At 36.0% G+C, this 13,419-nt stretch overlaps 1 protein-coding gene across 1 annotated transcript; it reads right to left on the reverse strand.

Annotated features, from left to right (window-relative positions):
• Positions 1–5,769: 5,769 nt before the first annotated feature.
• On the reverse strand, positions 5,770–10,252 carry RDR2 (RNA-dependent RNA polymerase 2). The gene is made up of 4 exons (XM_088501621.1): positions 9,455–10,252; positions 7,209–9,130; positions 6,806–6,956; positions 5,770–6,696 (listed from the first exon to the last, which is right to left on the reverse strand). Exons 1-4 carry the CDS (start codon positions 10,010–10,012, stop codon positions 5,932–5,934), a joined length of 3,396 nt encoding a protein of 1,131 aa, XP_088357747.1. The 5' UTR covers positions 10,013–10,252; the 3' UTR covers positions 5,770–5,931.
• Positions 10,253–13,419: the final 3,167 nt, after the last annotated feature.

Raw genomic sequence — 13,419 nt, forward strand, 5'->3', positions numbered from 1 at the left:
GGTGATTACTACTGGGTCGTTATGTCCAGGTATAATGCCTTGTCCATCCTCCTTGGTGAATGAGATAGTTGGGAGGTCGGGCCCTTCACTCCTGACTTGGTAGACTTCCTTCAGATGTCTTTTTCGAGATGATTTGGTCAGTCTTCTTCCAGCAAACCTCCCAATATCATATGAATGTGTCGCTTGGGGATCTGTGGGGGCGGACTTCTTCGTCCGTGACCTTCGTCATCTCTTTTTCTTTTTCCATGAGATATCTATCTAACCGACCTTCCATGGCTAGCTTTTCTATCACATTTTTTAGGTCGTAACAATCGTTAGTAGAATGCCCATACAACTTGTGATACTCACAGTATTCATTACGACTTCCCCCCTTTTTGTTTTTTATAGGTCACGAGGGAGGAAGCTTTTCAATGTGGCAAATTTCTCTGTATACGTCTACAAGGGAAAATCGTAGAGGAGTGTAAGAGTGATATCTTCTAGGCCTTTCAGATCCGACTTCTTCCTTTTTTTTGGGTTTCTTCTCTTTTTCTTTTGATTGGTGGGGGTGCCCTATCTGCCAACTTGGATCTCGTAACCTGGCGTTTTTCTCCATATTGATGTACTTCTCAGTTCGTTCTTGTACATCACTTAAAGAAGTCGGTGTCTCTTTGAGATGGACTGGGAGAAGGGTCCTTCTCGGAGTCTCTCAGGGGTTCTCCGACCTCCTGTTTTACTCCTAGTAGGCTAGGTGCATACTTGACTTTGTCCTTCTAGATTGAGAACACGCGAGAAACTTGCGCGAGAGGTCGTCAAAGCTGGTTACCGACCTGGGGGAAAGGCTATCAAACTTCATAGCCGCCTTAGTCAAGGTCGTCGGAAAGGCCTTGCAGCGAGTTGCGTCTGATACGTCAGCTAAGTACATCCGACTTTTAAGGTTACTGAGGTGATGCTTCGGGTCAGTCGTCCCGTCGTATAGATCCATGTCAGGGCTTTTAAAGTTTCTGGGAACCCTCATGATATCCTCAATGAACAGGTCTTCTTCTCCTAATGGGATGTCTTCTCGATCTCTGAGGGCATCTTTATTTTGGAGATTGGATTCCAGCCTTGAGAGCTTTTCTTCAAGCTCTCTTCATCGCTCGATTTCTCTCCTTAGGCTTCGTTCCGCTTCATGCTGTCACTCCAACTCCTATTCTAGTTGCTCGAGTCGACCTTGGTGACTATGTAATAATCCCATTAGGTCAGTAGAGTGAGGCTGTTCATCTTTTCCGGGCTGATGAACTTCAGAGGAGATTCTTTTTTATCCCTGGTATTGGAGGGACCTCTGCCATGCTGTCCTTCTGCTCCTTGTAGAGATATTATTGCTCTATTGTTGTTGACCTAGTCCTGGTGCTCTTGCTCAGACTCCGATGCGGTGTCTCCATCTTCATGCTGGTCGTCATCCGCCATCGTACGTTGATCTTCTAGGTCCCCGGCAACGGCGCCAATGTTCCGGGGCTTACCTAGAACCAGATGGTGGTTGGACTTGTTTGTGAGGCCCAAGCAGTAGAGGAGGGTGGTCTCCGACTTGGTTTATATTTGGGAGCCGCTGTCCGAGTTGTGTATGTAAAAGAATGGGGGGGGGGGTGGTACCTACAAAGACACTCCGATGCCTAAGTTAGCAAATGGGGTAAGCAGGTTTAGAGTATTAGAACTTAGTTTTTCCTGAGTGCTTCAATATATTTATAGGTGATGGACCAATAACCACCGTTGAAGTAGTTCCACTTCTGATGGTGGATAATCATCCCTTTATCTTAGGGTTGTTGGGATCTCTCTTCTAGAAGTGGGCGAGAGATTCAAGGAGGCAGTTACTTATTTGAATAAGTGTCACTTGCTAGCTCATGTCGAGCCCAACCTCTTTGAAGAGGTCGAATGGATCAGCGAAGGTCAACCCTTTGAATTGGGTCTTTTTGAACTTAATTGAATCTGGCCATCGCTTTGGACCAGGATGTGAACATGTACATATTAAAAATTAACTATCATGTATTTGTATATATTTATGTTTTGTTTTATATACTTTTAACATATATTCATATTTTATATAACAAAAATATAATATATATATATAATTTATTTTTAATATGTATTATATTTTAATATATATTATACACTAATAATTAATTTTAGTATATATTTAACCTGTTTATATAATAATTGATTCGATAGATACTTTTTTATTTACTTATAAAAATATATAAGAATTACACTTCATGTTTAGAGATCAAGACTTTGTTGTTCCAAACAAATTTTGATTGAACCACTTATTGCATAAGGCACCACTCTATCGAGGGGGTTTTAAATCAACTTGAGTTGTTTTATTTATTAATTTATTCCTTTGCTTTAATAAATATTGGAAAATTTGAATTATAGTGTATGCAGTAAGGTCCTGGCGAGTGGCGAGTACTATGGAAAATTAAAAAAAAAAAAAAAAATCGTACAGTGTTTTGAATTTTTGATCCTAAGGTAAAGATATTTTTGGATGCAACTTGCAAGTCATATAGTAATGTGCGCAACGCCTACGTTTCTGTACAGTAGTTGTACCTCAATGTCACACGAATATAAGTGTGGATTGCATTATTTATTTGGCATTTCTATGCTTGATTTTATGACAAGACGTATATGGTTTTTTCACCTAACAAATTATTTCCTCTCTTCATAATTATTTATTTTTATTTAAATCAAATATTATTCTTCAATTTTAATGAATCATTAGTTAATTCTTCTGTTATATTTTAAAAAAATTAAAAAATAAAAAGTTAACCAACAAATAACTAATTAAAAATATTTTTATCTTTTTCTTTTAAATATTTATATACTTAATAAATTTAATAATTATCTTAACAATTATTTACCACTAAAAAATCTTTTAAATGGAGAACATAACAGTAATTTTGATCCGCAATTAAGAGTAATTATCCAAATCAGTCTTTAAGATTCTTAAAATTGGATATTTTAGTCTCTTAAATTTTAAAATACTCAAAATAATCTATAACATTTATTTTCGTTAGACAATAAAGTCCTTTTCATTAGTCAATAATACGCTGACATAGAACATCAAGTCACACACATGGTCATTAAGTATTTACATGTGCAATTTGGACAAATCAATCTCTATGGGTGTTTATGGATCGGATCCAATCCGTATATCTGCAGTGTTTATCCGAATTCGATCCGAAAATTGCAGATATGGATCCGATCCGCAAGGTTATCGGATCGGATCGGATTTGATCCGTACACTAATCGAATTGGATTGCAGATTTTGTGTTGATATCCGCATATCCGGGTATCCGCAAAAATAAAAAAATAAATAAGTAAATATTCTTTTTATATTTTATTTCAACTAATAATTATTATATATGTTGTATTATTTTAATTTATTATTTAAGAAAAGTATGTTTAATATTATTTTAAGAATAAACATATTTAAAAAAATAGAAAAAATAAATTTTATTGGTATTTTTTAATAAAAATAAGCATTTAAAAATAATTTTATATTTTGCGGATATATCCGATATCCGATCCGATCTGATCCGCAAATGTGCGGGTCGGATCGGATCGGATCCAAGCTTAAAAAACTGCGGATATTGGATCCGATCCGATGATTTTAATGCGGATCATATTGGACTTTTAGCCATATCCGATCCGATCCGCGTTCACCCCTATCAATCTCTATGTCGAAGTACAAAACAGTTCTCGAAAAATTTAAAAAAATTTTAAAAATTCTAAAATAGTCTCTTCAAATTATTTCTAAATTAATAAATTTTAACATCCAAAATTGTTTATTCATTTATCTCAAATTTAATTATTTATATATACAATTTTTTTTATGTATTTTTAAAATAAATTTTGGAAAGACAAAAATTTTTCAAAAATAAAATTTAAAATAAATAGACCCATATTTATTTGACTATCCAAGATATTAATTTAATTTAATTTAATCTATAGGTACCATATTATGTTATCATTCTTTAGTGAAGAAAAGAATGAGTTAGTGTTGATTGAAGAGATATGAGAACTTCAATTTAACAAAATTTTTATTGGGAATATTTGTATAAATGCTTATAAAGGTAAAAATTTGGAACTTGCATGAATGTGAACCAAGTCATATATGAAGTCAAATTTGTAAGTTTTAATTAACCACAAAGACAATGTAGATGATTTACAAAATTCTAATGGAAAACACTAAAACTCCTAATATTTTACAATACTTAAAAGAAGAAATTTATTGATAAATCTAAGTGTTTTATTCATTTTTTAAAAAAATTTTGAATTTACTGGTTGTAATATTGCATAAAATAAGCTTACAATTAATCTGTTTAATTTGTACTACCATAGTTAACAATTATGCCAAGAAAAAATATTTTTTTTTACATAAGAATATTTTTTTAAATTTATTCGATATCAATATCTTAAAAATTTAGATATATAAATAATGGCCTTCGTAATGCAATAACCTCTTAGATTTTATTGTTATTATTATGATTTTTACATCATCTAAATATAGGTATCATAAATTAATAATTAAATAATATTATTTCTTATGACATTTTAATATTAATAAATAAAACTATTTTTTAGTATATATTTTATTATTTTTTGTATTTTTTTATTTATTATATATTTTTAATAATATTTTATTAGTCTGGTTGATAAAAATATTATACGATATTGACTTTTGAAAAAGATTAAAAATATTCGAAGGGATTATTTTAAAATTTAAAAATTTTTCAAAAATTAATTCGAAACTTTTAAATTTTCGAAAATTATTTTGTACTTTATCCTAAGAACGGATTTGTCCAACTCGCACACATAGATACTTAGTGGTAACATGTGTGAGTTAACGTTTTGCGTTAACCGTCACCATTAGTAAGTAGTAACTAAGAGAGAATCTGCATTGTCTAATCGAAGTAAATGCTAAGAATTATTTTGTGTATTTTAAGATATGAGAGATTAAAATGTCCTATCTTAAAAATATCAAGACCGATTTAAGTAATTATTCCACGATTAATCTACTTCTCATATATTAACGTCCCCTTTTCCACATTCTATTCCCATTCATATGAAACAAGATGGTTTCTGTCTAGTAGAGAAAGCTTTTCATAACTTCCTTTGTATAAATAAATTCTTGTTTTTCCCTTAGCAAAAATTTTGTCTTAAGAAATTGTAAGCAGTGATCTTGCCGCACTAAATAACAAAACATCGTCACCTCCAATCGATTTTTCTTTTCCGACCACCTACAAAGATTGATGGACAAAATCATCAGCAGGGTAAGATGACTAATGTCAAGACTAGAGTAGACAGTAGAGTATACAAAATATTTTCCAATTTACGTTTTATAATTGACCAATTTTTCAATTTTTTAAATACCATAAATAAGGTCATATATATGTAAACATAAAATCATTTCTTCAAACTAACCTACAGTTACTTTGATTACAAGAGTCACGGGAATTGTCCCACTGATTAAAGCCTTGAACATATCGACCCGTGAATAGTCACAACAGATAACCCCAACAAAACTAACCTCCGCTACTTAGGAAATTGGAATGGGTTTAATTTTGATATTTCAATCAGTGTATTATAAACTAGACTGACAACTAATCAATCACATTACAATTTAAAATACCATTGAGATAATAGATAATTAAATCAAATATTTTAATGTAATAATATCTATTAACTTTTATATTTACAATACCAAAAATAGGATCTTCGGTTGTAGGAGAATGGGCCAACCACCAAGCAAGAATATAATTTGCCAAAAGAAAACCTTAGATTAACATTATGATCCTCCTTTTTAAAATAAACTTGAGAAGGATAAATTATTATTATTGTAAAAGTTGGAGGGTGGAGATGAGAACATGACCCTCTGGTATTCATTTGGCAAGGAGTGATCCTAATCCTTAGACCAAGCTACTATTTGTTAACTCCACTATATACAGCCTTTATATGCAGTAAAATATCACCAACTATCCATGGAAAACTCAAAAAGTTGGAGCTTTCCTGGTAATATTTTGGGTGATAGGTCACATGATACCATGCAGATGCCATAGGTTGATATTCACGGGGTTCACAGCTTGTTTCAAACCATTCTTTGGCTTCGCGCTGAAGATCCTTGACCGAGATCAGGATCCGGTCCTTCATATCTCCATATCTCCTGTTATCACGCTGCAAATATGACGCGCGGTTTATCAAGTTTCCAGTCAGCAGCTCATCTTCAGTCTCTGCACAATAGAATTTCATTAAACTAGTCATCTTCTGAGCATACATTTCTTTGTGACTTGATGCGGTTTCAAGGTAGGCGTCAAAACCATCAACTTCAAGTTCGTGATCATAGTATTGCTCAGCAAGTTTCTCTGACCAGGCAGAGCTTGATGTTACTTGCAATTTCAACTCAGTTATGTCACGGTAGAGTTTTCCTAGTACCCCTTTGGAGATATACATAGGCTTGTCAAACCTCTCCATGAAATCCGGATACTCTCTTGGCTTCAGAACTCTTGGCATTTCAGCAGGTGCTCCAGTCTTTGCAAAGTCAACAGCCATGGAATGAAGTTCTGCCAACTCCCGGCATTTGTGACTCCTGGCTTTTTCTGGTTCACGGTCAGCGTGAACCAGATGGGCGGTTGAGATAGCACCCAAGGTATCATTGATCATGTAATCAACAAAAAACCTATGGATTTCCTACTCTCACAAACATAGGTAAGCAGATAAGGAATGGTTTCATACTTATCAATGTTAAAAATATATATATATATATATATATATATACTTATCTGACTGTTTAAATTACCTCCAGTGTCACATCGTGGTCCATTATACGAGGCCTCCTCCCCGTGTAGTCCATTGGAGAATCAGTGTGAGATGGGATCATATCTTTCTCCCAGCTTAAGAAAAATAAATCTCCATCAAGGTCACCCCCAGAGCATTCATTTGGATGAGGCCTGTATGCCCACGAAACAGTATTTGCATTACAAGACATCAGTGCACCAACTAACCACAAAATAAGTATCTTCTTTTGTTACCAAAAGATTAATGACTCATTCGTTAACAACAATCTAGCTGGACTTTCTATCAAGAGAAAAGAAAAACCAACCTGGCCTAAATATGAATGTAAGGATATAATAATTTCACCTTTAATAAAATAATGATTGCAATCAAATGTGGTTTGCAAATTTAATGCATCGTATACATACCTACGACCTTTTTGTGGAAATACAAGGCAATCCCTCAAACCCATTTCCTCTAGTTCTTCACTGTAGACAGCATCAAGGACTCTGATGTCTCCAGGGTGAAGACAAGGATTTTTTGTTACTACCACCTTCCCCACTAGTATACAAGTGCTGTCATCACCATCCACTTTCCTCAAGCTTTCATCTTCAAACTGTTGCTTAGCTTTGGGCACAGTTATGCGGACAAATACTTGACCATAATCCAAATGACCAGTTTCATCCAAGCAACCTAACAAGATACGACCCTTGGGAACAAATATTCGGCATCTAGTTCTCAAATCAGATAACTGGTATGCATAATTTGCTTTGAGCATCATCGCCAGGTAAGGCTCACTGTTCGGCTTATAAAATCCATGCAACATCTTCACTAGAATGCTTTTAGAATCAGCTCCACTTAGGGTTTCCAAAACTTCCAAAGCCGCATCACTGTCAGTCAACATCCTTCCTAGCAAATGCACTTGTTCCTGCTGCATTGCCAAAAACGCCTCATCTTTTACTCCTAAAGTAGACAGCAAAGATATAACCTCTCGGTTGAGAAAGCAAGGCATTGAATCACTCCAATTAGTGACACAAAGCATTTTGTTTTTTGATTCAAATTTAAGCATACTGCCACGCAGCGATAACTTCCTAAAGGAATGGCGATCAACAGCAAGAACACCTTTGTATCCACCATACCGAATTTGAAATGCTGATGGAATCTGATTCTTATCCAATTTTAGCTTTTCAGCAACCTTTTTTGCAAAAGAGAGGGAAATTTTCCCAATACCATCTGAGAAGCAGTATTTTATACCATCAGTCTCAACTTCAATATCTTGAATTATTTCCACATCTTGAATGGGCACTTCATAAGTTTGCATTGATGAACTGAACAACTGACCCATCCTCGCTGCACATTTAGAAACGCTGCGAATATTGTTGAAGCATCCCATCCATTCTCTAATATCTGCTGCTTTCAACTTGTCACTCGAAGCAAAAACCCAAACTGAATTTGATCGGAGTTGACTCGCAGAGAAAGCCAGAAACTCAAATTTTTTCAAACCAATTACAATCCCATCTCGAAGAATAGTCAATATCCGCTCATATATTTTAGTTCTAAAAGGTTCTGAAAAGATTCCCTTTTGCAAACTAGCTGATACAGCATTAACTGGAAGCTTACCCCAGTTCTCATCAACAAAAGTGATCCTCATGAAATCTGAAGCAAATTGAGAAAAATGCTTTACCACATGATTTGAGGTTTCAAGCTCAGGACCAAGACAATAAATCTTTGTTGGGGTAATCAAGGCTCTATGACAGCTCATTATGTTATTCTCCATCAGCCTTTTCTGCGATGATGGATGAGGACCTCTACCCTTACTACTTAGCACATGTAATTGAGTATTCACAAATTTTTGAGGTTCATAACAAGTGGAATTCAGCTTGTGCAATTTCTGAAAAATCAGGGCTTTGGTTTCTTCATCTAAACTTCCTAGCAAGTCAATGAAATCACTATCTACTGATGCAAGACTGATTTTCTGGGTATGAATGAGGGAATTCAATTGGAAAAGGGTCTCATACGGTATCTTAGTATCTGTAGAAAGACAGTTTACAAGTGGAACTATTTCTGCCGGAGAACAATACTCTTCCCCCTCCTCTAGAGTTAGATCTTTCAGAATTTCTCTGTAGAGCGGGAAACTACGAAAAATATCCTGATTGAATGGTCCTTCCTCAATCTCCCAACAAAACGATGTAGAATGTCCAAGTGCCTTCATAGCTGAGAAGTCTGTCGTACGAACCCAAGTAAAATCATAATCCTCCTTGCAGAAATGGTACCTACCATTAGCAGCATTAAACTTCGACGACACATTTGACCCAAATTTTTTCTGATAAATCTTTGGTGCATATTTCAGCTGAGAATGAAATAGTCAAGCAGAAGTTAGAAGTTCAGAAAAATTACAGATCAAGATGAAAAATTGCAACATTGTCATTGCAGTTTATATAACAAACCAAAAATTACATCAACCGATGACAAAATTAAGTGCATAGCCTAGTCAGAAAAAGATCATTACTTTGTAAGAAAAATACTGTACCAAACCTTGGCAAAGACCCACATGCATAACATACCATTAAAAAAAAGAAAAAAAGACAATACAACACACAGTTCTGAAGCTCACTGGCAAAAAATCAAACACCTTGTAGGCACTACACATTAATCAAGAAGCACTTGGATGTACCTTCAAGAGGAGGGCATTGAGTTTGTCACCACCACCCAAACAGTACCCATTGGCCTCCAGAATATCCTCGAACCAAATCTCGAGCTTGTAGCACTGTCCATCATGTGGGACCCAGAACTCGATCTTCCTCCTCTCGGGCATGGGCCAGCCCCTGACACGTTCCCAGGTGTGCAGCACACTCATGCGGTCGTCGCGGGCCATGAAGCCGGCATAGAGGGTGCCGTTTTCGAGGCGGTGGGAGGGGAGGGAGGGGCGGAAGACGACATCGTCGGGGGCGTGGGAAAGGTGGAGGAAGTGGGATTTGAAGACGAGGGTGTTGTGGTGGGAGAGGGAGAGGGCCTTGGTTTTGGCGTCGGGTGTCTCGAACTGAACGCGGCCGAAGGAGCGGGAGTTCCAGGTGGCGTTGTTCTGATCGGTGAAGATCTCAAGGGCGAAGACGGAGGAGGGTCCCAGTGTGGCTTGGAGGAAGTGGACGAGGTCGGTGGCGGTGGCGGATATGGGGATGTTGGAGACACGCACGGTCGTGCCCGTGTCGGGTGTGGCCGTCAGGGTCTCCATTGTAGGTGAGTGAGCGAGTGAGTGACTCGGTAGACTCAGTCAACCCTTGTTTACCCTCACTCTCACAGTCACGGTCACCGTCACAGTCACAGTCGCACTGCCCCCTTTTTGGAGTTTTTGGCTTTGGACTTCTCACTGCTGTTTTCTTTTGCTTGATGGCTTGATGCTTCCCTTTACCTCTTTCTTCTCTTTTCCTTTAAAAGGGTTTTGTTAAGAGTGAATGTTTTTTATACCGAATTTTACTGGAGAGACAATGAGCAATCTTAACAATGTGTACAATGGATTGATTTATTGACCCAAGGTAAATTAAAAAATAAGAAACATCTCTTAAATTTTAGTAACTAAAAAACTTTTACTTCCTAATTTCAAATTTTAAATATCTAAAAAACTTTTACCTCCTAATTTTAAATTTTAAACATCTCTTATCCACTACTAAACCCTAGCAGTGCCTTACCCAACCGCTCTAAGAGCGCCGTGACACCTCCTCTAGTTGTCACCCACCTCAGCAGCCGATTACATATAAAAATGATCGCTCCTGAAAATATTAGGTCTTTATGTTTCAACCAAATCCAATAAACTAATCATCTAAATACTCATTAAAACAACCATATGCATATCTATTGCATTGAATATTTAAATTATTTTAATTGAACATTTAGATTATTTTAACTCAGTGAAAATTTTAATCATTCTCTCCCTTTTAACTCTAATTACACTCTCTTCTAATTCAAACTCCCTCCCCAGCGTCGCCATATTCTGTCGTCACCAACCTCGAGTGCCGTATTAAGAACAAACATCTCATTTGCAAGAAAAATAGACATTCCATTTACATTAAGAACAAACATCTCATTTATATAAAGAACAAACATCCCATTTACACTAAGAATAAACATCTCATTTACATGAAAAATAAACATCTACATGCATATATAAAACTTTCGCTGCATACTTTCTCCCAGCATCGGTCTGCGCGTCCAGCATCGATCCTCCGATGATCCATATGCTTCTCCGGTGACGCTGTTGTCGTCGTCATCATGCCTGTCGTCGTTTCGTGCCGACGATGCGTCCGGTTAAAGGTGCAGAAAATTCTGCTGCCGGACGTTGTTCAACCACGTCGAATCTGGTCCTCCATCACTGTCACCATCCTCGGACTCAGTGTCTCCATCCTCACTAAAATCCTTCCATTCGCTGCGGCGTTCTCAGGCTCTGGCGACCCGATCCTGTGGCTCGTCTGCCTCGCCTTCTTCTTCGCCAAGGGATTCATCAAGCCCAGCCTCGAGAACTGCATCGCGTACCAGCTCGTCTCACTCTTCAGAAGCTCCTCGCTGGGGTTAGGGTACAGGTTGGTCTTCAGCGAAGCGCTTCTCGCGCCGGCGATCCTGTCGGTTTCAGCCCGCTCCGGTGAAATTTTCCTGCCACTCATGAAGGCTCTCTGTGTTCCATGCGGGAGAGAAAATAGGATTTGTGGAGAGAAATTAGGGTTTGAGGGAGAGGGATTAGAATTATCAGTGAGAGTAAATATTTTTTATATAATGGATGAGATATTCTCCACGTCCAAGTAATTTTGGCATCCAAGTTCATCCAAGCAATTTTAGGTCACGCGCTTTTCCCGCTTTCTTCTTTCCTCACGCTTCTTCTCTTCTTCTTCTTCTCTTCTCCTTCGCGCTTCTTCTTTTTCTTCTCTCGCGCCTCACGCTCGTTTATGCACAGTGCATCTTCTTCTTGTTTGACTTCCTCCTCCTCCTCATTCTTCTCCTTCTTTTTCGCGTTCCTTCTTCTTCACGTGTTTTCTCCTTATCGTCATTCTTTTGTTGTTGTTGTTGCTGTATTTTTTTGTCTTTTTGTCCTTCTCTCCCAGGTGAAGAAGCGGTAGAAGGTGAGGAGGAAGAGTTTTAAATTGTGCAGAACAGAAATTAATCGAACGTGTTATTATGGTGAAACAATTATATAGTACTAAATGAATGGAACATTATCCATTATATAAATTCAAATTCAAACAGCTTTCTGCATAATGAACCGAACACGTACTCATGCTGAAACAATTGTACAGTACTAAATAAATGAAACATAATCCATTATATAAAACCAAAGTCAAATAACTTTCTGCATAATGAACCGAACACATACTCATGGTGAAACAATTGTATAGTACTGAATGAACGAAACATAATCCATTATATAAAATCAAATTCAAACAGCTTTCTACATAATGAACCGAACACGTACTCATGGTGAAACAATTGTATAGTACTGAAGAACGAAACATAATCCATTATATAAAATCAAATTCAAACAGCTTTTTGCATAATGAATCGAACACGTACTCATGGTGAAACAATTGTATAGTACTGAATGAACAATTATATAAAATCAAATTCAAACAGCTTTCTGCATAATGAACGGAACATGTACTCATGGTGAAACAATTGTATAGTACTGAATGAACGAAACATAATCCATTATATAAAATCAAATTCAAATAGCTTTCTGCATAATGAACCAAACACGTACTCATGGTGAAACAATTGTATAGTACTGAATGAACAAAACATAATCTATTATATAAAATCAAATTCGAAATATCTCTGTCTACAATTTAGAGATTATCAATTCAATTCAATTCAATTCAAATTCAGAATACTTGCATCCATTCAATTCAATTCAATTCGATTGAAAAAAATAATCTATTAGCAAAATGTTGGTGTTGTTGGTGATGACAATAACGAAAGAGGAGAATCTGCGTGCGTGAAGAAGGAGGAGGAGGAGTTATACGTGAATTTGAAAGAAGAAGAAGATGACGTATGCGTATATTTGAAAGAAAAAGAAGAAGAAGCGCAGGGGAGAAGAAGAAGAAGAAGAAGCGCGGAAGAGAAGAAGAAGATAAAGCACTGTGTAATGATGCTCTTTAGTGAGAGTAGTTTTGTTGGTGTTAGACCTATTTGAATAAAACTTGGATAAAAAAAATACTTGGATGTGTAGTATAACTCCAATATGGATTATGGCCTTTTTAAATTTTTTTAAAATCTAATTTTTAAATATTGTTCAATTTAATATATAAATTTTCTAAAATTATTTCAAATAAAAAATATAATATAAAATTTTTTTAATATATAATATTTTATTAATATATAATATTTTTATTCATATATAATCTTTTAAAAAGTTATTTTAAAAGAAAAGTTATGTGAATTTTTTGTTGCTTTTCAGTTTCACCTCGGATGGTAATATGAATTTAAATACTAACCACATAACTAATATATATTATGGAAACAGGTTTTTTGAATTTTTAAGTCTTGATTGGTGGATTCGTAGCGCTAATGATGTGGGCAGGCCAGTCAATTTTTTTTAGAAGTTTAGGATATATTTATAGGTTTTTCGTTTTGGTGTTGCAAGGTTATTTTTTTTAG

The sequence above is a fragment of the Arachis ipaensis genome, chromosome B1, assembly GCF_059453495.1.
Source record: "Arachis ipaensis isolate K30076 ecotype BB chromosome B1, ASM5945349v1, whole genome shotgun sequence".
In the NCBI taxonomy this organism is placed as follows: Eukaryota; Viridiplantae; Streptophyta; class Magnoliopsida; order Fabales; family Fabaceae; genus Arachis; species Arachis ipaensis.